Source organism: Paroedura picta, chromosome 1, assembly GCF_049243985.1.
Source record: "Paroedura picta isolate Pp20150507F chromosome 1, Ppicta_v3.0, whole genome shotgun sequence".
In the NCBI taxonomy this organism is placed as follows: Eukaryota; Metazoa; Chordata; class Lepidosauria; order Squamata; family Gekkonidae; genus Paroedura; species Paroedura picta.
Window position 1 is genome coordinate 30,648,122 of NC_135369.1, and position 24,305 is coordinate 30,672,426.

The window sequence follows — 24,305 nt, forward strand, 5'->3', positions numbered from 1 at the left end:
TTGTACACCACTTTGAGTTTTGCTTTGCAGGACAAAAGTGGGATTAAAATAAGCATACCAACAAACCCCCTCCCCAATTTGTCTCTTAATTATTTGAGGCAATCTCCTGTGTACCATGTTTACCTGCTGTGCAAGGGGAGACGGTTGCCTGCCCTTTTTCTCGTCCCTAGCAGGAAACAGAGATTTAAGCAGCTTTGGCATCTGAGGCACGAAGGACTTCACGGGATTCAAGTATGAGGCAGCCAGGCTACTGAGTCCTGTCAATAAAAAACAAACCCACAACTAACTAACACCAGTTCTTCCTCCTCTTGAAGACCTATGATATGATCAACATTAGCCCTGAAGTGCTGCTAAACCACTGGGTTTTGTTAAGACTTTCATTGTTCCAAAGAACCAACATGTTTGTAAATGAGGACTAACTACTCTGCATATGAACAGTTTGAGTCCAATGGCACAGCTGCCTTGAACCTTGGGAATTTATCTTCTAGGAGAATATCTTTATTTATTTTATCTTTATTTTATCTTTATTTTTTTATTTTATCTTTATTTTATTTATCTTCTAGGAGAATATCTATCTTCTAGGAGAAGAATTCCATAACAGCAGCCATATAGGTATGCCATTGCAAAAAACAAAAGCAAATTCAACGTTTAGCAATGACCCTTCCCCTTCCTAACCTCATATACAGATGTCTGCCTAGTGAAGACCCATTGCATGCATCTGATGAAGTGGGCTCCAGTCCACAAAAGCTCCTGCAAAAATAATCTTTAAGATGTCACACAATTCCTGTGGAGGAGAAGCAGCAGGAAGTGCTCAGCTCAGAAAGCAGATGAAAAACAAAAAGGGAACAAAAACCCAACCTGAGAGAATAAATCAGGAACCAGATGGTTAAGCAGTATTAAGATTAAAACAAAAATACTTAGCAAGTGCCCGTTAAGCAGGTTAAGACCAACATCAAAGCATAAAAATCACGGTCTGTGCAATATTGCACCTACAGTCTCAATGGCTGCACATGGTATGACCATAGATCAAGCACGTCTCAACCCAGAGTGTGTTCGTGAGTCGTCAAGTAACCATTATGCACACATATAATACATTATAATTCTAAAACCTGGTTGGTGGCATAAGAATCATAAAACGTGAGGCTCCCTACAATACGTAACAATAATTTAAGACACGGAGCTCACGGTCAAAAATCAAAGTAGTCAAGAACCATCGCTCTGTCTTGGGTCAAAGTTCAATCCTGAGTGGCATCCCCATCAATCACACCATGTCTATGGTCACACCATGTGCAACCATCGAGACTGTACATGCAAAATTGTCCAGACTGTGATTCTTATGTTTTGATGTTGTTTTTAATTTGCTTTATGTGCACGCAATAATACATCCTTATAGTCTAAGGTCCCTACTGCACGCCCCCTTTTTGGCATCCCAAAGCCTATGGTGGGCTACTGTGGGAAGAGAATGCTAGACTAGAAAGAACCGATATCAGATCTGGCAGGGAACCTCGCATGTTCCTTACCTGGGTCATTGGAACCATTCTGCTGAGCAGAGCCTGACGGACTCGTCCGGGATTTATTGGAATGTGCTGAAGACTCTGATATGTCTTGCTGGCTTTCCCAACGGCTCTAGACCAAACATTTAAGGGGGGAGAAGAAAAATTCAGAAGTATCAATCAGGAAGGGCATGGCAAACACACACAGAACAAATGCTACACAGAATAAGCAAGCAAGCAAGAACAGAACCCTTGTCCCAGAGAACCTCCCAGTCAGGGTGCCCTCGGCTAAGCCAGAACTGTTCCCTGACATTCATCTAGCCCCCCTGCCAGCCTCTCTGCAGTGTCTATGCTCTCCCAAAGAATGATGCAAATAAGCCATTCTTTTTCCAAACAACAACAGTATTGCCGATGGTTAAGATACACCTGATGTTTGCAGGCAACGATTATTGTAGGGTATTGTCTTGAAGGGTACTGTCTTGCTTTTACTGCATTGTCTTCTCTTTTTGTAATTCTACTTACTTCATTGCTTGAAGTATGCCTTAGCTTTAGGCAGCTTGTTATTTACACTGTTTCCCTGATTCTATAACCCTAGTCCCACTGCATGGATTCCCATTCTAGCTATGTCTGAAGAAGTGACCAGTGACTCCCAAAAGCTCATGCCCTGGTCACATATTTTGCTAGTCTTTAAGGTGCTACTGGACTCTTGCTTTTTTCTTCTGCCAGACACAGGCTACCTACCCATCTTGTTCTATCTTGCATTGTTCACTGACTGTTTTATGTCCTGTAATTCATCCTGCCTTGACTGTAAAGTAAGTTTTCTCATAATCATAGAATCATAGAGTTGGAAGGGACCTCCTGGGTCATCTCGTCCAACTTCCTGCACTCTGCAGGACACTCACATCCCTATCACTCATCCACTGTAACCTGCCACCCCCTTGAGCCTTCACAGAATCAGCCTCTCCGTCAGATGGCTATCCAGCCTCTGTTTAAAGATTTCCACAGATGGAGAACCCACCACCTCCCGAGGAAGCCTGTTCCACTGAGAAACACTGCTCTAACTGTCAGGAACTTCTTCCGGATGTTTAGACAGAATTTCTTTTGAATTAATTTCATCTCATTGGTTCTGGTCTGTCCCTCCGGGGCAAGAGAGAACAATTCTGCTCCATCTTCCATTTGACACCCTTCTAAATACTTGAAGATGGTTACCAGATCCCCTCTCAGTCGTCTCCTCTCTAGGCTAAACTGACCAAGCTCCTCCAGCCTTTTTTCATATGTCTTGCTCTCCAATATTGGTCTTTTGTTATTCTGACGCAGCTGCACTGAACATAGAGGCCATGTTGCAAAGAGCCAGTGTGGCAAGATTTACACCTGATTTGCACAGACATTAGTTAGGACTAGTATTTGGGACCGATCTGCTGCAGTGCAAGAGCAAACCTAGCGATGCCTACTCACGGTCCACTATTGCTGCCCTTCCCTTTGCTGAATCCCTTATTGCCATTTTAATTCATAACTAAGGATATTTATTTAATTAATTTATTTATTACATCTGTATTCCGCCCTCCCCTGAGGCTGGGGTGTAGTACAAATAACACTTACAGACCCACAGAAAAGGTTTGGTTTGGATAAGGCCTTCGTCTGTCATTAGCGCTATAATTTTGGGACCATGGACTTAAGCAGAAAATTTGTGTGGGGCTTCTGAAATAAAGCACCAAAAAAGTGAGAGGGAAGGTGCAGGAAATTTGCACACACCAAATGGTCAAGGAGGATTAAGAGCTTTAAAAACAATTACTCGAATTAGATCTTTGTCCGGAAGCCGAAAGCCAAAATGTAGTGACTTTGTTGAACTTCTCAAACTTTTCTCTCTTTCAAATCGGATATTTATTTCTGTGCCTTAACTTATCCTACCTAATGATAGGCTGTAAGACAGGCCGTTAACAGAGGCTGCGCTATTTTGCCACTTCTCAAGCACCCTGTCTCAGTTCAGACATCCAGAGGTTCTCCCCTAACAAAAAACATTAGTCCCACTTGTTGTTATCGACAACAGTTATCAGAAGTTGTCCAGTGAACCTCTAAAGGCAGCACGAGCAGGATCCATGATGTCCAGCAAGAGGCATCTGTAGAGATCTTCACAGATCTTTTGGGACATCTTGGTCCCAGTTGTGGACCAAAAACCAGCATCCTTTGGAAAGAACTGGGTGGACAGAACTCATCACTGTTACCACAAGCAGCGTTAAAGGTAAAGGTAAAGGTATCCCCTGTGCAAGCACCGAGTCATGTCTGACCCTTGGGGTGACGCCCTCCAGCGTTTTCATGGCAGACTCAATACGGGGTGGTTTGCCAGTGCCTTCCCCAGTCATTACCGTTTACCCCCCAGCAAGCTGGGTACTCATTTTACCGACCTCGGAAGGATGGAAGGCTGAATCAACCTTGAGCCGGCTGCTGGGATTGAACTCCCAGCCTCCTGGGCAAAGCTGTCAGACGGCTGCCTTACCACTCTGCGCCACAAGAGGCTCGTTACAAGCAGCGTTAGACTAAGTAAATCAGAGAAATATTATAAGGCCCAATCACTTCACACTCTCCAAAAAGATTGTAACAGAGAAAGGCAAGAAAACCTAACCATTAGTTGTCAGGAAAACGAAATCTTTGCCAAATGGACAGCAAGGTCAGACTTCATTAAACTAATTCTCAACAGCCACTTTTAAGAACATCATGCTTTCTGGCTCACACTGGGGCACAAGGTCATTGCACAGAAATCTCAAAACTTTCTAAGAGACCATTTTTGTTTATCTCTCACAAAAAGCTGTGCAATTTGCCATTCTCGCCCCCTTGCCTGGAATGAGTAGCAACTACCCCCAGCAACCCACCCAGGGGCAATCTGTGTTTGGTGGCCTTGCCACCCAGGCCCGACAGCACCACCAGCCTCCCCTTACTACCTGCTTGCAACCCACAGCCCTGTTCTTTTCCTCTGTGGTGGTTACTATATTCTCCCTTGGCTGCTGTTTCTTGTCAGAGAAACAGCACATCACAATTACAGCACTGGGAGAGCCAAACTCAGATTTGGGAGAAGGAAAGGCTGGCATCTTATCAAGGCTTTCAACACCTCCTCTTTACAGCTTGGAGAAAGAACAGCAAGGAAGCAAAGCAAAGGCAACACAAGCCTTTAGGCAGTATCACATCATAGCACATTCCAAGCACATGTCAAATCTCAGCTTCTAGCAGCATCCAGGATAGACAACGCAAAAATAAACAAATAAAAATAAAATCCAAGTCTTGTGCCAGCCCTGCTGTGCTTACAGCCCTTGTCTGATTTCAGGCACACCTCAAAAGACTGATTTAATCAATGTGCATGTTGCTTTTAAAAAAGCTTATTCCAAAATCCCCCACACTGATTCCTTTTTTGCATATTCCTTTGCCCTTGAGCAAGTGAATGTTTCAAGGTCTCTTTGTGATGGGCCTGGAGGGGGTGGGAGGGGGAGGGGCCATGGGTGGGTGGGTACACAGCTCTGCTTCCCAACCATATTCTGCACGATTGCATCACTTCTGGGGTTTCTCGAAGCCTGAAGAATGTTTCAGGGGTTTCTCAAGTGCAAAGAAGTTGAGGAAGGCTGGATCCAATTTCTGTCTGGTCACTAACTTGTTCTCTTGTTTGTTTAAAAAAACCCAGAAAATATCTGGAACTGCCTCTGGCACACAAAGGAGGACTATCCCTTTCATGCCCTGCTTGTGGGCTTCCCAGAAAGTATCTGCCCAGGCCACTGTAGGAAACAGAATGCCCAAACAGATGCAGCTTGGCCCGACTGGGGAAGTTGTCTTTCGAAGGAATGATCCCAGGACGGGCCAAATCCCGGTTTTGCTCAGAATGAGTTTTGGCCCCACCAAGCTCCCCATGTTAATGGAATCCCATTTTAAGCATCTCTCATAGGGGGGAGGGGAGTGTTGTGCTACTTGCAAAGAATATCTAATTTTGTCAGCCTGAAGTCTGAACTTCAGAAAAACGACTCCAAAGCTGCTATCACGGATTCTACATTTAGAAACACTCGTCAACTTCTAGTTCTGTTTGCTAAATTTGTGACTTAACAGATCTCCCTCTCACCAAGGCTGATGCAAACATGTCTTAGCCCTTCCTTCTGCATAACATCGTTGGTAAGAAAAAATAAATACATCACCATTTTATTCTATATGTCTGTTGACACTTAACTCAAAATGCAATTTCCTCCTCCTCCCCCAACCCAAGCCCCAAAGGGCCAACAGGACGGCAAGTGGGTCTGCAATACCCCGGCTGGGAGAACTTGTGATTCACCAAGTCAAATGCAGAACACTTAAAATGTTTGACCATCTATTGGTGGCTTGATACATTTCCCATTCAAATACAGAAGGGCAGCCTTATAAATGTGTCAGACCACTGGACTATCAAGGTCAGTACTGTCTCTTCAGACTGGCAGGAACTCACATCTTATCCTGCTATATATCATCTTGTTAATTGGTGATGCCAGGGATTGAAACCGGGACCTTGTATATGCTCTGTCACCAAGCCTCTTCCCCTTGTTATTTGCTGCCCACCTGGGATTGTAAAACAGAAGGGCAATTGGGCATCTAACAGAACCCCAAATGTAGCCAGAGAGCTGTGATTGGCTTCATGGATCACCAGACATACAGGATTGAGGCTGACCAAATCTGGTACTGTTCTCATTAGCTAGCAGATTGTTACCTGTTGCATAGCAGCTTCTGGGGCTGCCTTCTCCTGATGGGAAAACATGACGCATGTAAGAGGGGGAACTCTTGCAAAATTTGGGCGTGTGCTGGAATTATCTCAGCTCCAATAGGCAACCACCGTTTTTACGTCTTCATCAGTGGGGAGAGAGGCCAAAAAGCCTCTGAGAGCAGGAGGCGGCTGCCATCTTCAGCACCTCCTCTTCAGGAAGTGGTCCCTGTCTTCAGTGCCTCCTCAGGGATAAAAGAGGCCATGAAGCACAGAAGAGCTGGAGCCGGCAGCTTCAAGTAAGGCTAGCCGCTGCTCCCTCTCCCTCCCTAACTTCTTGAAGCTGCAGTGACCATGGGCCACCTGTCGCCCATATGTCACAATCTCGCCGGAAGCTTTCTCCCATTATCCCGAGGCCTTCCTGCTGCCTTCCCATGGCACGAGAGAGAACGGCTGAAGACAGGGGAAGTGGCTGGGCTCGGTCAGAGGCTTCCTTGTGGGGATGGACGGGGAGTGCCCTGCTGCACCAGCACCAAGTGTCCCTCAGCTGCCTCTTTTATTTGCTGTGGTGGCTGCCCTCAGGCACCGAAGTTTGGTGGGGAGGGGCTCTGTCTTGTTTCCTCCTCTCTCTCTCTCTCTCTCTCTCTCTCGGCACACGGCAGAGAGGAATATTTGGTGTTTTCACATGATCCTCACATGAGAATTTGATTTTTGCTTCTTTTGTTGGTATTCACAGGGCATGGGGGTTGACAGTTAATCAAATATGTAGCAGTTAACAAGTGTTTACTCAGTGGGCATGCCACTTAACTTTGCTATCTTGTTAACCAACTGCTAGTTAACCAGGTTTTTTGCTGTACTTGTACCTGATCTCCACCGCAGGCCAAACTCTTGTAATACGTTCACAGGCTTGCAAGTTACTTGTGGCTCATGCCCTTTTTTGCTTGGCTTCTGTTATTATCTAAAGCTCTGTCTCTGCTAATGCACAGATGTAGTTACATATAAGAATAGATGAATGTCAGCAGTAAGATCGCAACGACTACGGTTGACAAGCAGAGAGCTTTTAAGCAGGCATGACTAACAACAGCAAAACAATCCCAGCGTTCATGTCACCACCTTAGTTCAACTCAGGACAGGGAGCCAAGGGAGAACAATGGCTGCATTTCCAAAGCGGGTTATAAAGGTTAGAGCAAAGAGGTTTAGGGGAGAACACTCCAGAGTGGGATAACGTATTTATTTATCCCATTCATTAGGAGGACCTAATGAATTAGTTACCTCTGCCAGGACCTTTGGACACTGATACATGCAATGAGGGATGGATACCGTTGAAGGGATTAAGAAACAAACATAAAAAAAGAAAAAGAAACAATGAGAATTCAGGTTACAAATGTTCCTCACCACTTAAAAGCACTTCATTTTAAAGGGACAGTTGGTGCTCTCACGAAGCATCTTACCGTCGCTCCAGAGCGCAACATTCAATTATAAATACTTCAAAAGCAAAAAGTGAGACTAAAACAACCGTATGCAGGACTTGCACTGGTGAAAGAGGCAAGCACAATGGATTGGATCCAACGGAAGAGTTCCCAGAAAATGCTGGTGGATAAGATATTTCCCCACCATGTTCTCCCCCAAGCAAGTCATGAAACTCTCTTGAAGATTTGGAGAGCCTTACAAGGAAACTGAGTCACAGGTTGGGGACATACAGTGATGACTGGGACATGGACTAAAATCACCCCTTTCCCCCTCTTCTGCTGAGGCCAGCTGTGAATGGAAGGGTTGAAAAAGAGGAGATTTTACTTTTCTCCTCCTCATCACTGCAGTCTCCTGTCCTGTGGCTCATTTTCCTTGTGAAGCTCTCCTGATCCTCAGCGCAGGAGGAGTTTCAGGACAAGTGGAAGGCTGCTTGGAGAAAAGGATGGCAGGGAAAGACCCACTCTGCCCACAGCTCCTGTGCCTCTTCTGATGCATCCAGCCCACGGAGCACAACATCCAACCACGTCCAACCCGCAAGACCCATTGATTTCAGCTGCAGCAACTGTTAAAATGTGATTGTATTTCATACAGTAAAAAAGACTCCTGCACTCAAAAGTCTGTTTTAGAAGCTGCCCTTCATTTCTTTATTTCAATATTCTTCCCTGCTTTACCCAGCTATACAATCCAGGCTGGAGTCCCTGATGGGAGTTCTTTAAAGGTAAAGGTATCCCCTGTGCAAGCACCAGGTCATGCCTGACCCTTGGGGTGACGCCTTCCAGCGTTTTCATGGCAGACTCAATACGGGGTGGTTTGCCAGTGCCTTCCCCAGTCATTACCGTTTACCCCCCAGCAAGCAAGCTGGGTACTCATTTTACCGACCTCGGAAGGATGGAAGGCTGAGTCAACCTTGATCCGGCTGCTGGGATCGAACTCCCAGCCTCATGGGCAGAGCTTTCAGACTGCATGTCTGCTGCCTTACCACTCTGCGCCACAAGAGGCTCTGGGAGTTCTTTACCTTGAGTTAAATTCCCCACGTGCTGGCCTTATTATGAACCAAATTCCATGGGTGTTGGGACCATCATGAAGAGAGTTTCCTCTTCCACTGAATTAACTGTATGATGGACCCAACTCTCATGGTGAGCTGCATCTCTCATGGGATGGCTGCGAGGTATGGAACTCATCATAGGAAAGATCAGTACTCTCAGTCTTGTTGAATGGCGAAGGGTGGCTGTGGGTATTCTACTAATACAAAAAAGCACAGTATATGCGTTTGAAGGATCTCTTTAGTACCTCATCCTTCCTTCAGGTTCCTGGGCTGAGGCAGCAGCCTAAATATACTGTCAAAGAACGGGTCTGTTCTTCAGCAAACAGGACACTTTACTAGAACAACTCAGTCTGATGGAGCAAGAGAAACAGAGGGAAATCTTGCCTCTGAGTGGACTGGGAAGTGGACTGGGGCCATCTCCTGATTTAGCATTCAGCTCTCAAGACTTTCTCTGCTCAGCTGATGCTAACTAATCAAATTCCTTGTAACAGCTAGTCACTCAAGGTTCTCTATTTCTGTGAAGAGTTAATCCTTCACAGTCCTTTACTCAGTTTGTACAGACCTTCTAAGTGTTTAAAAAGTGCAGCTGTCCCATACTTAAAGGTATCTATGCTTGTGGCCATCACTGAATCCACTGGGAGTGAATCCCACAATTTAATTATTCATTAAATAAATACTTCATGCACCAAAACACTTCCAATTAATGTGAGGCAGGCAGCAAGATCATAGTCCAGTTTACTCCAACATAACAAACTCCAGGATTGTCCTTGAGGGTATTTCTTTTATAGACTGTAAAACAATCTTGGCCAGACACATGTAGGTTGCAAGATCTGCTTTATGCTCCACCAAAATGAATTAGTTAATGAGTTAGTAATCTAAAGCTTCCCAGACATATGGCCACCACAATGGTCTGCAAGTCTCAAGCCCAATGCAACTTGATCGCAAACTGGTTTAAGTCTGGACAGGCCCTGAATGAAACGGCACTTGAGTACTCTCATAGTCCCTCTTTCAGGTCTTTGCGGGAGGGTGAAAAGATAAAAGAATTAGTATAAGGAACATTATCCAGAAAAGGTTATCCTTCTTTAGTGGAGGGGAAATATTAGGGAGGCTTATCTTCAAAGTGTCATCTACTAAAGGAGAAGAACCAATAGGAAGACAAGATATAAATCTCTTAAATTAAATTTAAGAGGCTCAAATAGACACACCAAACGCATAAAGTTGAGCCCCCCAGCACTGAAAAAAGGTTTTGTACCTTGAAACTGCAAGCTCAAATTAAGTCTTTCTTGCCAGTTCAGTCTTTAATAAAATTGTTTGGTCCAAGGCAAAGGATTTAGTTGAAAAATATGATTGGGGAAAAATAAAACGTTCTAAAGTTTCTAAATTCCGTTTCATAATGTCAAGCTTGATGAGAGAGAGAAGCCTGGCCTTGCTTATTTCTGGAAGGAAATAAGCCTATCACCTTTCACTATACCAGGACAGAATGTACATAGTTACAGATGGGCACAAATGGGATTTTTGCAGTTCAGATCATAGTTTGTGGCTGAACCACAAAACAAACCATGAATTGATATGCCACCTGTGCAAAAAGCTGAGCTTGAAATAGCTCAGGGCCATTTAACCTCCTGTATTTTGCTTGTCACTGCTTTTTGCAGTGAGTGAAAAACACGGGGTTAAATGGCTTTGAGCCATTTAAAACAAACAGCTGAGTGCTTAGCTGTTTTTTTTGTGAAGAGCAGAAAGCAGGGGTTTAAAAAGGCAGCAAGCTATTTAGATGGCCCCAAGCCATTTAAGCCTGCTTTCTGCTCTTCAAGAACTGCCATGAACTGCATCAGAATTTAAAGTTCGTGGTGGTTCTTCGGTCTTCAAACATTGCTTCACAAACCATTTATCAGCCAAACTTTATGATGAACTTTAGCCAGCTCATGCCCACCCCTTTACATAGCACAGTTCTTCCTGTCCAGGGAGGGCTGCACTCTTCAAAACTTCCTATGTACTTCCACTAAGAAAATATTTAAAACTTACTTTGGAAGTAGCAAGGCTATACGGTGGATTTAGATCTTGGCGACTTGCGGAGAGCTGCAGAAATGAAGACAAGAGAGAAACTTAAAAGGGGGACCCCCCCATGAGACACCTAATGTAGAAACATATAGGGGAGCAAGAGGAAGTGAAGACTATGGTAGTACCAGAGGCAAAAGGTGAATTTCTACTGCATTTTGCACCTGCCCCAGCAGATAATCCAGCACTGTGTTCGATAGCTTATTAGCATAACATACCCCCCCAAAAAAAACTTCTGTGTATCAACTCCTCAATCAACTGCATTATTAGCTATGCAGTAGAAGCATTTAGAGATATGTAACTCAGCCATGAGCCCATAATGATGATAGCAGAAGTGGTATGGAACCAAATGGCCTCCACCAAGTTATGTTGCGGTGGAATGGCCAACAACACCAATCCCAATTGAAGAGCTGCCATCTGTCCTGTGGCCTCTGTCTCCTCATCAGCCCTATAGGATGGTCACTGGGTCTGCACTTAAAGTTAATAAATATATGAAGCTGCTTTATGTTGAATCAGACTCGTGGTCCATCAAGGTCAATATCAGACTGGCAGTGGATCTCCAGCGTCATAGGCTTTGACATCACCTACTACCTGATCCTTAACTCAAGATGCCAGGGAATGAGCCTGAGACCTTCTGCATGCCAAACAGATGCTCCAAAACTGAGCCAGTGCCCCTCCCTTTGACCTACATCCCCCATACTACCTGGTGGGGTTAAACATAACTGCAGACACTCACTCGATTGACATTTGGGGAACTGAGGCTCTTTCTGTACAGCTTTCCTTTGCCCGATAGCTGTTCCTTGACAGCAACCTCCTGAAAACAAATAATCACCAAGCATAACAATGAATCTTCAAGGAAATACAAGTTTTGAGCTGTACTAGTCAAGTGCATCTTCTCTTCATTCATTTTAGAATAGTGCTTCTCAGGGTTCAACTATCAGGGGTAGTCAAACTGCGGCCCTCCAGATGTCCATGGACTACAATTCCCACAAGCCCCTGCCAGCATTCGCTGGCATTCGCTGGCAGGGGCTCGTGGGAATTGTAGTCCATGGACATCTGGAGGGCCGCAGTTTGACTACCCCTGAATAATCCATGAAAGATTCTTGACTGGATCTTCCAGAGACTTGAACCTTATTTTGCTCCCCCAAAGCATCCAGTATACTGCTCTGGAATAAAGCCATGGGACTGGACAGGGGACAGTAACTTCTCCTTCTCATTTGCCATTCAATTGACCACAGCTTGCTCCCTTGGGCCGCCAGTAGCCCTGGTAGGTAAAATACAGAAGTGGGGGGGAAGCACTTCATTGGGAAAACAATGTATCATGTGGAAGAAGAAAGAGTTAACATCTCACCTTGTACCATCTCTGTGGCTGAGATTCAAATAAAAATCTGTGTGGTTGCTTTCAAATTAAATTAAACATGCTGAGAGATCTGGCCATGGATCCCTGGAGTCTGATCCCCTCTAGGTAAGCCCTCAGCCTTGTTGAGCTAACCCACCTCATTTATTCTATCCAGCACCAAGCAACCCGTTGGTGAAACTGTGTCAGGATAGGGGCTGTAATCCGAGACTGGCATTAGAAAATGCAACAAACAAGATTTGACCCGCTCCTAAGAGTCACACACAAAGAATTCCAGTTAGGACAAAGCAGCTGAGATGATGGGGGCAACAAAGAGAAGGATCCTCTCCTCGAGGGGGTTCAACCCACCGATGCATCTTTCCTGCCTTACATGACCTTAGTATTATCTGCTCCATCAGTGGCTCTCCAGGGTTGAATGCAGAGAATGTCTGAGGACAAGCCTAAATAAAATGCATATGTGAGATCTTCTTAAGTATAGATGAACTCAAGACCATCAATAAGCCACATCTTCTTGGGTGGAAGGAGGATGGTTTTCACCTGCTTCAGACTGCTATCATTACTTGAAACTCTGAGACCCTCCCTGGCGTGCCTCAACCCATAATTTGGAGCCTATTTCTTTACAGACAAATGATAAGAAGAGGAGGCAGCAACATGCCCAGGTTTTTTTGGAAGTGGCACCTGTATGATAGTATTTCCTTTCCAGGAAGGCTTGCCAGGTTAGATCCCACACATTTTCTGCACTGCTGACACAGCTAATTCCTCTCTGCTCATACAACTCTAGTTTCTATGTCTTGACCAAACCACCACTGATATTGTCTTTGCAAACATGAGGACTATAAATTTGTACCTTAGTGGAAAGAATGCCCAAGATTCTGAAGGATCTCCATTAAAGTTACTGGGTTTTAATGCAGACGCCACAGTCTTACAATCCGCTAGATGCTCAACAAGCATGCAGCATCCTGAGCTGGAGTTAACTAACCTGACGCAGTCGATCCAGAGTAAGGATATTCTCGACCGCCAGCACACTCCGGAGGTATTTCTCTATATGGGCTTCCGAGTCAGCCGAAGCTGCATTTTCTACATTGGCTGCCATTCTTGCCAGGGCCTCCCGTTCCTCTGCTCCCTGAGCATCCTGGAAAGAAACAAAGCCAACAGTTATCACAGGCTAGAGTAAGATTTTCACCGTGCAAAACAAAAATGAATAAGAAACGCTACTGATGAAATGCAAATCTTCTGGGGATTCCAATCTGCATTAGTGACTGGAAATTCACAGTCTGCTCCTTATGTGAGACATTCACACCACCCCATCCGTCCACTGAGATCTGGAGAAGAGTCACTGCTTAGAGCAGGGGTAGTCAACCTGTGGTCCTCCAGATGTCCATGGACTACAATTCCCACGAGCCCCTGGGAATTGTAGTCCATGAACATCTGGAGGACCACAGGTTGACTACCCCTGGCTTAGAGGACATTCCCAGCGAATCAAGCTCAGGAAGGGGGATGAGCAGTTTACAGCAGTTCTCTTTGTGGCCATCCCAGAGCTTTGGAAGCTGCTGACTGAGGGAAACCTATCAAAGCCCTTCTCCACTGAGATCAATAGACAAAAAAGTCTATCTGCCCCTGCCATTTAATGGCTTCCATGGTTACACACCAACAGTGGCATGGGGCAGTCCCATTGGAAAGCAGGCTGTAGCTCAATGCTAGACCACAGTTTTCATGTAGAACATACCAACACCTCAAGCTGAGAAGGATCCCACTACTAGCAGGGCTGGGAAAGACCATGGAGAATCCCTGGCCAGGCAGAGCAGATAATATTCAGCTACAGAGGCAGATTAATTTCGGGAAGGGCAAAAGCTACCTGGCCAAGTAGATGCTCTGAATGCAGAATTCCAGTCCCCAACATTTCTATTTTAAAAGGATCTCAGGCAGCAGTCTGGAAAACACCCCAGAGAACTGGTGCTGGGACCACACATTCTCAACGTCCAACTTTCCATTTAACTAATGTTACCGTGCTTGTAGACATGTAGTGGCTGGTTTAACTTTTGCCACTGAGAAACCAAAAGGGATCTTGTCCTACTCTAATCTCCAGCATGTTTAAGACTCTTGCAGCAGTGACCTCCATGGCCCATCCTTCCCTGCAGCAGAGTGGAGGGATGGGACCCAGGAACCTCCCTCCAATGAGAACTCTATTGGAAACAGACCCTGCAGAGACCAAGAGAGCCACTGACTCATCTCCCATTATTAGCCACACGTATGAATACGAATGCTGGCAGAGACACTTCCACCAAATGCACCAACCCTATAAAATAAAAGCTAATGCACTCTAACTTGAAATAACAGTAAAGGGGGAGAGTGGATTCAGTAGCAATTTTCCCCCTTAACAACCACAAAAAGAAACCTCACTGTCTAAATATTCACCTCGGGGATATTTGAAACGACTTCAAAAGTGACTCCGCAGCCAGGAACAGAACTTCGGTAAGACATTCTCCTCAGGAAACTCTGAGCAAATCCCTAGGGAGGGAGAAAGAAAAGTCACTGCCTTGGATAAAAGCCACGTATGTACCTCTGCCACCAAAATTAAGCCCATATGCAAAGCGACATCAACTTAGCAAAGCAAAAGAAAAAAGAAGCAGAAAGCTACTATTAAATGAAAGGCAGAGAGTAGAGGTCGTTCGCCTTCCATAGCCAGCTTGGTGTAGTGGTTAGGAGTGTCGACTTCCAATCTGGCGAGCCGGGTTTGATTCTGTGCTCCCCCACGTGCAACCAGCTGGATGACCTTGGGCTTGCCACAGCACTGATAAAACTGTTCTGACCGAGCAGTGATATTAGGGCTCTCTCAGCCTCACCCACCTCACAGGGTGTCTGTTGTGGGGAGAGGAAAGGGAAGGCGACTGTAAGCCGCTTTGAGACTCCTTTGGTAAGAGAAAAGCAACATATAAGAACCCAGCTCTTCTTCTTCTTTTTTACTCTCTGTGAAACAAGGGATCCATGCACAGGCCCCATTCTCGGCAACGACTATCAACCAATTGACAAGCTTTTACCTGATCGTTATATTTAAATATCCTGCACATTTCACAAAACCAATGAAGGCCTTTGGTGATTTGGCAGTACGGCAAAGCTGTAGCGCAGAACGGGCTCAGTTTTCCATAATGGTGCCAAGCCCACACAAAGGTGGAAGAATCTGCAACGCTGAGCATGCTTCAGGAGGACCCAGGTCTTATCAATGAGGAGTGGGTGTGCATGGATCTGGTTTTTCCCACTGTTCAGGAAATAGTTTTGTGCATGGGTTACTTGTGCTCTGAATCGCAGACAAGTCTGGTCTTTAAATCCTTGGCCGCAAAGATCATTACCAAGAATGATTTAAGAGGGGCAGAGACATTGTTTATGCTGACAGGGTGCCTCGGCTGAGGTTAAAAATCCGACTCCTGAATTAATGCAGAGATGAGTCATTCTGAAACGATGCAAAAATACTGGCTTCCCTGCAAGGTTATTGATATGGTCTTGAAATATACATTTGAGTTAAATATCTGTGGCAGAGAATAGCTAAAAAGCCCTACAGAGCTGAGCAGGTTGCGGAAAAAAGGCAGGTGTGGAGGACCGAGGCAGAGGGCTTGTAGAAATGAGCCAGCAGAGCGCTTCTGTGGAACAGAGGGCTGGGGTGGGGTGGGGGCCACAACTGAATGATAAAGCAAGCAGAAGGTCCCCAGTTCAGGGACATCTCCATAAATACATCCTCCAGCACCAGACTTAGGGAAGGCCTCTCTTTGAGACCCTGGAAAGCAGCTGCCAGGTGGCCAATGGTGACAGAATTGGTCTAAATGGACCAATGGCCTTACTCACTAGAGCACAATGAACTTGTCTTCATTTCTAGTTGTAGTTCATTTCAAGAACACAGTTACCTTCTGAAGATAGTTACAGCGGGCAGCTGTGATGTTCTGTAGTTAGAACAGTTAGATTCAAGCCCAGAAGCACCTGGACTTTAGAGCCAGCATGGTGCAGTGGTTAAAAGCGGTAGCCTCTAATCTGGAGAACCGGGACTGATTCCCCACTCCTCCTCCACATGCAGCCAGCTCAGTGACCTTGGGCAAGTCACAGCTCTCTCAGTTCTTTGAGCTCCACACACCTCACAGGGTGTCTGTTGTGGGAAGGCGATTGTAAGCCCTTTGATATGAAACCTGCTAGATGCTCTTGGGCCAGTCACAGCTCTCTCAGAGCTCACTCAGGCTCTCCTACCCTTTGAGACTCCTTTTTGTAATAAAAAGCAGGGCTCAAAAACCCAGCTCTTTCCTAATTTTTCCTCACCAACCAGAGTTATCTATCGGTTTCTTTGAGGGAACGACCCATTTTGAACATTCAGCTATTGCACGTTGTCCCACTGTCTTTTTTGTCAATTTGAATGCACCACATTTAGGGGACATTTGGAAAACATTTGGGAAATTCAAGACTGGATTGCCTAACCTATCACTTTAGAAAGTAACTGTGGGGCAGAGCTGATGTGGACAGAGGTTGTGGCCTAGATCAGGGGCATTCAACCTGTGGTTCCCCAGATGTCCATGGTCTACAATTCCCATGAGCCCCTGCCAGCATTTGCTGGCAGGGGCTCATGGGAATCATAGTCCATGGACATCTGGAGGACCACTGGTTGACTACCCCTGGCCTAGGGGAGGGAGTTACCATCTCCTCCCCATTACATTTTAAAATAGATCCTGGCCTCCTGAACTTCTACTAACTTTAGAAAAGGGACAGGAAAAGACACTGAAAAAGCATTCTTTCACCCATAAAGGATCCCACAGCTGCACTAAGTCTCCCACCCAAACCAGCCTTGCCCCAGACAGTGGCTTTTGACCATTAAAGTAAACAGAGAGTCAAGTTACAGATCTCAGATGGGTATTTTGGCCTGAACTCTTGTCAGTTGGATCAGGACCTGCCCAAAAGCAATTTTGAAAGAAAAAAGAAGAAGTAGTTTTGGGGAATTTGGCATTGGACACCTCAATCTGTTTTAAAAATGGTCCTACCCCAAAAAATTAGTCGCTGGCCATGGATGACCGCAAATCATCGATCTAAGTGTATCTAAGGGATTCTTTTCATTGCCAATACCCCAGCCAAAAACATCTTTGGACACCATGATGAGGCAAAGGACGCACATAGACTGAAGTGTTAGCCATCTGCCCCCTGTGAACATCCTTCCCATCACCCTCATAAGGCGAACGCTCCACGTCTCCCTGCAGCAGCAGTTTTCTCTTAATTTAGCTGCAGAATTTATATTGTGACTTACACAGCCCTACAGCTGAGGCTGATTAAAACTGAGATGACAAAGCCATATCACCACCATAAAAAGACAGCACAAACTATACTTGTAGTGATAAGACAGCCACAGTATAGCACACCCAGGGCACTCCCCCTTTGTGTCCTAAGGAGCCTTTGCTGCCGTCCCAAAGGCAAAGAGAGCACAAGTCAAATGTGCACCAGGGGAACTAAGGAGGACATCCCACAAAAAAAGCACCAAGACCCAAGCAGCCCATCCCTTAACAGCTACCTGCTTGACTTCAGGGGGTGGGGGGCTGGAGTGGAGCTTCCCCTAGAAACCTGTGTTTACAAGGAAAACTCGGGGGGAGTGGCTCCTGATATAGCAGATGCAAAAGACCTGTTCCCCTTTGCTTTATTGTTATGTCCAAAACCTCTGATGGCAAGAACCTGTTCACCCAATCGGCTGCATCAGGTTGGGAATCCCAGGATCCACTCAACCCTCCACTTGTTACCTGTCTCTACCTCTCTTACAGCAAATTGATGGAGCCGAGCTGAGCCAAGCCAAGCCGCCAAAACAAAACCCCATGAACAAACCCATCAAAGCAAAAGAAAAGGGACCTGCCACAAGTATCACTCAATATTAAATAGGTTGCATAGCAAAAAGATGGAAGAATCTAGCAACAAGATAGATTTGCCAAAGCAAAATTTTGCTAACATGCTAAAATGCTGCCCCTTAAAATCACGCAGGGATCAAAGATCTATTTGGGAGCCACGTGGTGCTGACGACATGAATGATCCTCAGTACACTGAAGCCATGCAGAGAAAAAGGAAGATTTTTCCGCTGCCACAGAAATTGATTACTACTCTCCTGGAGTCTTTCTGCAGGGATTCTAGCGACAGCCATGGATTCAGGTGCAAAGAAGAGCCAAAGAAAAGGAAGAAAGTCAGTAAGGCAGGAGGGCTGAATCAGTGGGAAGGCTCCCAACTGGGAGATCAAACAGACGTTCAGTTATGGGGATGGGGAAGAGAAGGGTGGCCTTCCCTCCTTCCCAAATCTCCAGAGATGGCACGTAAAAGCAGGAGTGCAGAGCAAGGAGAAAAGAGAAGAACCAAAAGCCAGCACAAGTTAGCTGGGTGCATCTCTTGATTGGAGAAACTAAACCAAAGACCAGCATTTCCTTTCAAGGTAACTGTCCACAGCTAAGGGAAAGTAGAATTTCACCCCAATGCCTTCAGCCCCTACGGGGCCATGATGATGGTCTGATGCCCTGGGAAGCCATGAGGCCAAACTGGGGCCAATCACCAATGACTTTCCATTCATTTTAGGAGCAGAAACAGCTTTGTGAACGCATTCCCTGGACCAGCCTAGATCGCTAAAGCCATTAGGGCAACCTTTGCAGAAAGCAACCTTGTATGGGCTGGAATAGAGTACAGGCAAGAAAGGGGCCAAAAGGCTACTTCCAGAATTCGGCTTTGAGCCCCCGTTCCCCAAAAGACACGGTACCACAAAAAGATTTAAGTTGCAAGTTCTTGGTCCACACAAGGCAAAGGTGAGTAATAAAATTAACTTTTACACTCCTGTCCATATCGAAGCCCAGTTGCAAAATTCACTGCCACAATATGTGATGACAGTCCTTGTAATGGTAATGGTATCCCCTGTGCAAGCACCGAGTCATATCTGACCCTTGGGGTGACGCCCTCTAGCGTTTTCATGGCAGACTCAATACGGGGTGGTTTGCCAGTGCCTTCCCCAGTCATTACCGTTTGACAGTCCTTATGGCTTTTAAAAATCAGACTGGACGAAATCATGGTGAACGAATTAGCTACTGCAAAATGGAATCGCCACATGAACAGAGGCTGTTATGCATCTGGACACCAGATGTGAAGAACGGGGGAAGCACCTTCGAGGCCTGTGTTTGGGCTGCCCAGCGGCATCTGCTTTTCTGCTGTTGAAACAGAACGCTGGATGAGGCACTCTTGGACAGAATAAACGGGGAGGGGGGTGTGCATGCATTTTTCCTGACATTTGCACAGCCACTTGGAAATGTACCTGCTTGCCGTAGACGTTGACGCATATCCTCTTGCGAAGGACGATCTGCATTTCCGCAGGATGGCTGAGTTGCACCGTCACCCGCACGATCAGGAAAACCCTTTGCTCTGCTGCTGTCCCTCTGCTGAGCTGTGGGCAGTCATGAACTGTGGCGTCCCAGGAAGCTTCAGCCTTCACCTGCAGCACAAATGCAGGTGGGAGAAGTCAGGGACGAGCCAAGTCTGCTCACTCTCACAGTCAGGGATGCTTCCGATGGCTCATATTGTTTTCTTTCTTTCTTGCACTGTAAGGCAAGGGTAGTCAACCTGTGGTCCTCCAGATGTTCATGGACTACAATTCCCATGAGCCCCTGCCAGCGTTTGCTGGCAGGGGCTCATGGGAATTTTAGTCCATGAACATCTGGAGGACCGCAGGTTGACTACCCCTGCTGTAAGGTTGCCATTTTTTTTTACTGTTGCTGTAGCTTTCTACCATTTGAGGCTGATGAAGTTAAGATGATGCAAATTTATGCTGCTGTTTTAATTACACTTCACTGAACTGTTATTTACTGTTCTGGCAGTTCACCCCATTTTAAACTCTAGAAGGCCTTAAAAGCCACTTAGCAGTGAAAATATATACCTTTCAACATTTAAAAAAATTATTTTGTTTCATTTATATCCCACATTTCTCCCCATGGGAGCCCCAAAGCAATCTGCATAGTCCTCCTCTCCTCTATTTTATCCTCACAACAACCCCATGAGGTGAGTAAAACTGAGAGTCTGTGACTGGCTCAAGGTCACCCAGCAAGCTTCCAGAGAGGAGTGGAGATTTAAACCTGAACCTCCCAAATCTTAGTCTGACCCCTCCAACCACTACATCACACTGGCTCTTAATACTCCCTTCCTCAAAATTACCTTTCCAGTTCCACTCTGCACAACAGCCTTGTGAGGTCGGCTAAGGAGAAAGTGAGTGCAAGTGCCCTAGTACAGGGGTAGTCAACCTGTGGTCCTCCAGATGTTCATGGACTACAATTCCCATGAGCCCCTGCCAGCAAATGCTCGGTCAGCTACATGAGGTGGAGATTTGAACTCTAACCTTTAGTTAAATACAGCAGACTGCTGGTATATAAAGAGCTAGTAACATAAAGCCCATTCTTGGTTTCTTAACAGAATTTCCTAACAGAAATGATTTGTCAGTATTCAGGCTGTGGTGGCTCTTGTATCTGGGACTGAGAAATGTTGGGCAAGCAAACAGCCTGCAAACCACCAGCCAGCACTGGCTAACCGGTCTTGAGTCACAGTAGCTCCCACCCCATCAGGCTTCCACAGGGGCTAGCTGGAAAATTGTGAATAGCTGAGAAGATGGGATGGCCTTTTCCAGGCAGAAAGTAAGCGCCATTCATTTCTGTCTATTGGCCCTGCATTGTTAGCAATGGAAGGACAGACTTGGCTTGACCTGCCCAAGAGGGCCCTATTCCTGGCATCTCAAGTAAGGGTCACTGAGAAAGATCTTCAGATCCTGAAGAGGTACCGCTAGTTGGAGCAAGCAAAACTGAGCTAGATGGCTTTCCTTAGAATCATGTTGCTTCATCTGTTCAAGGTCACTGATCCCCTGCTTGCCTTACCTCAGTCTCATGGTGCTTTACAATCTGCAACTCAAAGAACTCATCTTCATCTTCTCCAACCAGGGTGGCATCCCAGCCACCTGCCTCAGGCTCATCGAGGTTATCTTGAGAACTAAAGTCATCCGCTAGAGGAGAAACAGAGACCGGGATCTGGTCAAAGGGCACCTTCTGTAGGGCAATGAACATGAATATCTCCCATGTCTGTGCACCATGGGTGAAGGAAAATGGAATCTACACTGTGGATACTACCCAATCCCATTTCCCAGAGAGGGAGATGCATGCACCCATTTCCACACTGGAGTGCAGGGGTAGCCAAACTGTGGTCCTCTTTACGTCCATGGACTACATTTCCCATGAGCCCCTGCCAGCATGTAGTCCATGAATGTCTGGAGAGCCACAGTTTGGCCACATCTGTGCAGAGCAATATGATGCCTGGTTCATACTGTGCACTTTCTTGCATACATTCAAGAGCTACCAAAACGGCCTCCAGATTAAAACCGTTTTCAAGTGAGTTTTCATCAGTGGTTGTTTTTCAAATTAATGTTTGCTACTGAAGTCCTTCAATAGGATCAATTCTTCTTGGCAGAATTTAAATAATATATATATGGCCTTTGGCTCACAGGTACGGGGAAGTTTAATTGGGGAACAGTCTTTCGACTAAACGTCCCCGTACCTGTGAGCCAAAGGCCATATATATATCATTTAAATTCTTCCAAGAAGAATTGATCCTATTGAAGGACTTCACTAGCAAACATTAAGTTGAAAAACAACCACTGATGAAAACTCACTTGAAAGTGGTTTTAATCTGGAGGCCGTTTTGGTTGTTCTATTAAAAGAAGAGATAAGACACTTTTAGTTACATTTATTGTGAAATTGTTTATTATAGCCTAGGGTAGGTTCTTTCTTCTGTTATTATACTCATTTCGAACCATCCTTTTTTGTGGTGTACGTTCAAGAGCTATCAATAGAAGGCCTTGACCTGGAGTGCCCCGGCTACCCTGATCTCAGTAGATTTTGGGACTTAAGCACAGCCAGCCCTGGTTGTACTTGGATAGGAGACCACTAAGGATGTTCATGGTTGCCATGCAGAGCCTCTGTTTGTCTCTTCCATTGAAAACCCTCACGAAGGGTTGCCCATAAGTCAATTGCAACTTCATGGTACTGTGGCTAGAAAGGGCTGGGGAAGAAGACCATCTCTAGCCACACCTGTAACTTCAAGGCAGTGTTAGTAATACTGCATATGCAATTGTTTTTGTGACAGAGCCTTAAACTTTGAAGGATAGCAACAGAAGGCAAAACTCCCAAGGGGTTCTGTTAAAGTTGTTCTATTGAAATAGTGCAATGAATTCATTATGGCAATCTGTTAAACTTATATTTATTGTTAGAATTGTTACTGATATGTTGTGTTGTGACTGTTATTTAATGTATGATGTCCCACAACGTTCCGTGTAAACCGCCCTGGGCCATATGGGATGGCTGTATAAAAATCCAAGAAAATAAATAAATAAAACACAATTAAAATATATGTGACTGCCCTTGTTGGGGAAGAGACATGAAAGCAAATGGCCATTAACCCCCCCCCCCCCAATTCTCTGCAGGATTGCTTGTAACCCAACCCTTGCAGCTCATGATAATTCTTTTTTCATATAAAATCCCTTTTGCTGAGTTTGCTCACATTCCTTAGGATCACTTTTGATCTCTTTGCCTGGCTACTTACCGTTTAAATCAAGGAAAATGACTGGAATGTGCGTCTCCATACCAGGCACAGGTGTCCTAAAAGGAAATAAGAGACATGAGCATGGGCAGCATATCAATCGAGGCGGGTTTAATGCTAGCCATGTTCCCTCCTATGAAACAAAGACTGCTGTCTATTACGTTCTGTACCCATGCGACTGTAGGTCATGGCAATGATAACCTTGGGAAATGTGACTTTATCATAATTTACTCCTGTAAGCGCGAGAGGACAAAAGCTGTCAGTATTTTTAAAGCGGGTTCTCATCTCGGAAAGCATTTTCGGTACCCTGGAGAACTGGCTGCTGAAGTGTTAATTGTGCCTACCTATTCCTGCCTATACTGCCCGATTAAACGCAAATCCACATCCCCCCCACCCCGGACTGCCTTCAAATTGCAAGTTTTAGGTGCAGATGGCTTGGAAAGGCATGTATGAGCAGGGCAAAAGCACCAACCAGCTCTGCTAGGATTACTGATGATGCCCAGCACCTGTACATTGCTTTGCAGACTGGTCAGAGCACATCACATGCATTATGCTATAATTTGACAACTGCATGAGGATTATTAACCCCTTATGGCAGACGGGGGTTGCTGAGACAGAAAGTTGAGCTCATCTAGCAGCAAAAATCAGATTCAAATCAAGGAGTTTCTGCTTTGCGGCTCAGTCTCTCCACTATGTGTTACATTTCCATTGTGTATTACACATCATTTTCATTTTGTTTACTTCATTTGTAACCTGCCTTTCTCCACAATAGGGACCCAAAGTGTCTTACATCCTTCTCCTGTCTTCCATGCCATCTTCACAACACTATTTATTTATATGATATTTATTATATTTATATACCGTCCTCCCCGGGGGCTCAGGAACGTTATGAGGGACGTTAGCTTACTATGGCACCAGTCAAAGGTCATCGCCATGACTGCTTCTACGGCAGAGTGGGGATTTGAACCTGGCTCTCCCAGATCCTAGTCCAACGTGCTAACCCAACCTTTTTCAATTTTTTAACTGTCAAGAAACCCCAGAAACATTATTCAGGCATCTAGAAGTGGTGCAGGATATGGTTGGGAAGCAGAGCTGTGGACATGCCCACCAGGGGCCCCTCCCCTTCTCACCCCCTCCAGGACCATTGTTGGCCATTTTGGGAGGGGGAGGGTGAATGCTGGCAGGGGCTTCTGGAAATTGTAGTCCATGGACATCTGGAGGGCCGCAGTTTGACTACCCCTGGGCTAGAACCTTGTGTTCCCCCCTATCCCCAACCGCCACACTCTTTAAACAAAGGCTGAGAGTCCCAGGAATGTGAATTCTGTAGCCAGTAACAACTTCTGACTTTGCACAGTGAAATCAAGACAATGCAAATAATCTTAAGGCCATTTCCATCCACTGTGCAGAGGAAAGCTCCAGTTTGCCAGTGAGCATGCGGGAAAAAGAGAGGTTTGCCCAATGATGGCACACCTGTCGGGCATTCATGCTCCAGCACACACAGGATGGAGGCTGGGAGGGAGGTACCAATTGGGCTAAGAGGCAGTGGTTTGCCAAGGGGTCGCCCAGGAAGTT

At 45.6% G+C, this 24,305-nt stretch overlaps 1 protein-coding gene across 5 annotated transcripts in view; it reads right to left on the reverse strand.

Annotated features, from left to right (window-relative positions):
• KIF13B (kinesin family member 13B) overlaps positions 1–24,305 on the reverse strand; it is a 173,148-nt gene that overhangs the window by 37,277 nt on the left and 111,566 nt on the right. For 4 of the 5 annotated variants that reach the window (XM_077331976.1, XM_077331959.1, XM_077331996.1 and 1 more), the window contains exons 29-38: positions 22,737–22,792; positions 21,020–21,144; positions 19,417–19,593; positions 14,538–14,630; positions 13,102–13,254; positions 11,502–11,579; positions 10,733–10,786; positions 7,468–7,488; positions 1,521–1,626; positions 124–257 (exon numbers count right to left, since the gene is read on the reverse strand). In XM_077331976.1, coding sequence (XP_077188091.1) covers positions 124–257; positions 1,521–1,626; positions 7,468–7,488; positions 10,733–10,786; positions 11,502–11,579; positions 13,102–13,254; positions 14,538–14,630; positions 19,417–19,593; positions 21,020–21,144; positions 22,737–22,792 — 997 coding nt within the window. The remainder of the gene's footprint in view (positions 1–123; positions 258–1,520; positions 1,627–7,467; positions 7,489–10,732; positions 10,787–11,501; positions 11,580–13,101; positions 13,255–14,537; positions 14,631–19,416; positions 19,594–21,019; positions 21,145–22,736; positions 22,793–24,305) is intronic. The other variant, XM_077331968.1, reaches the window with a different exon arrangement.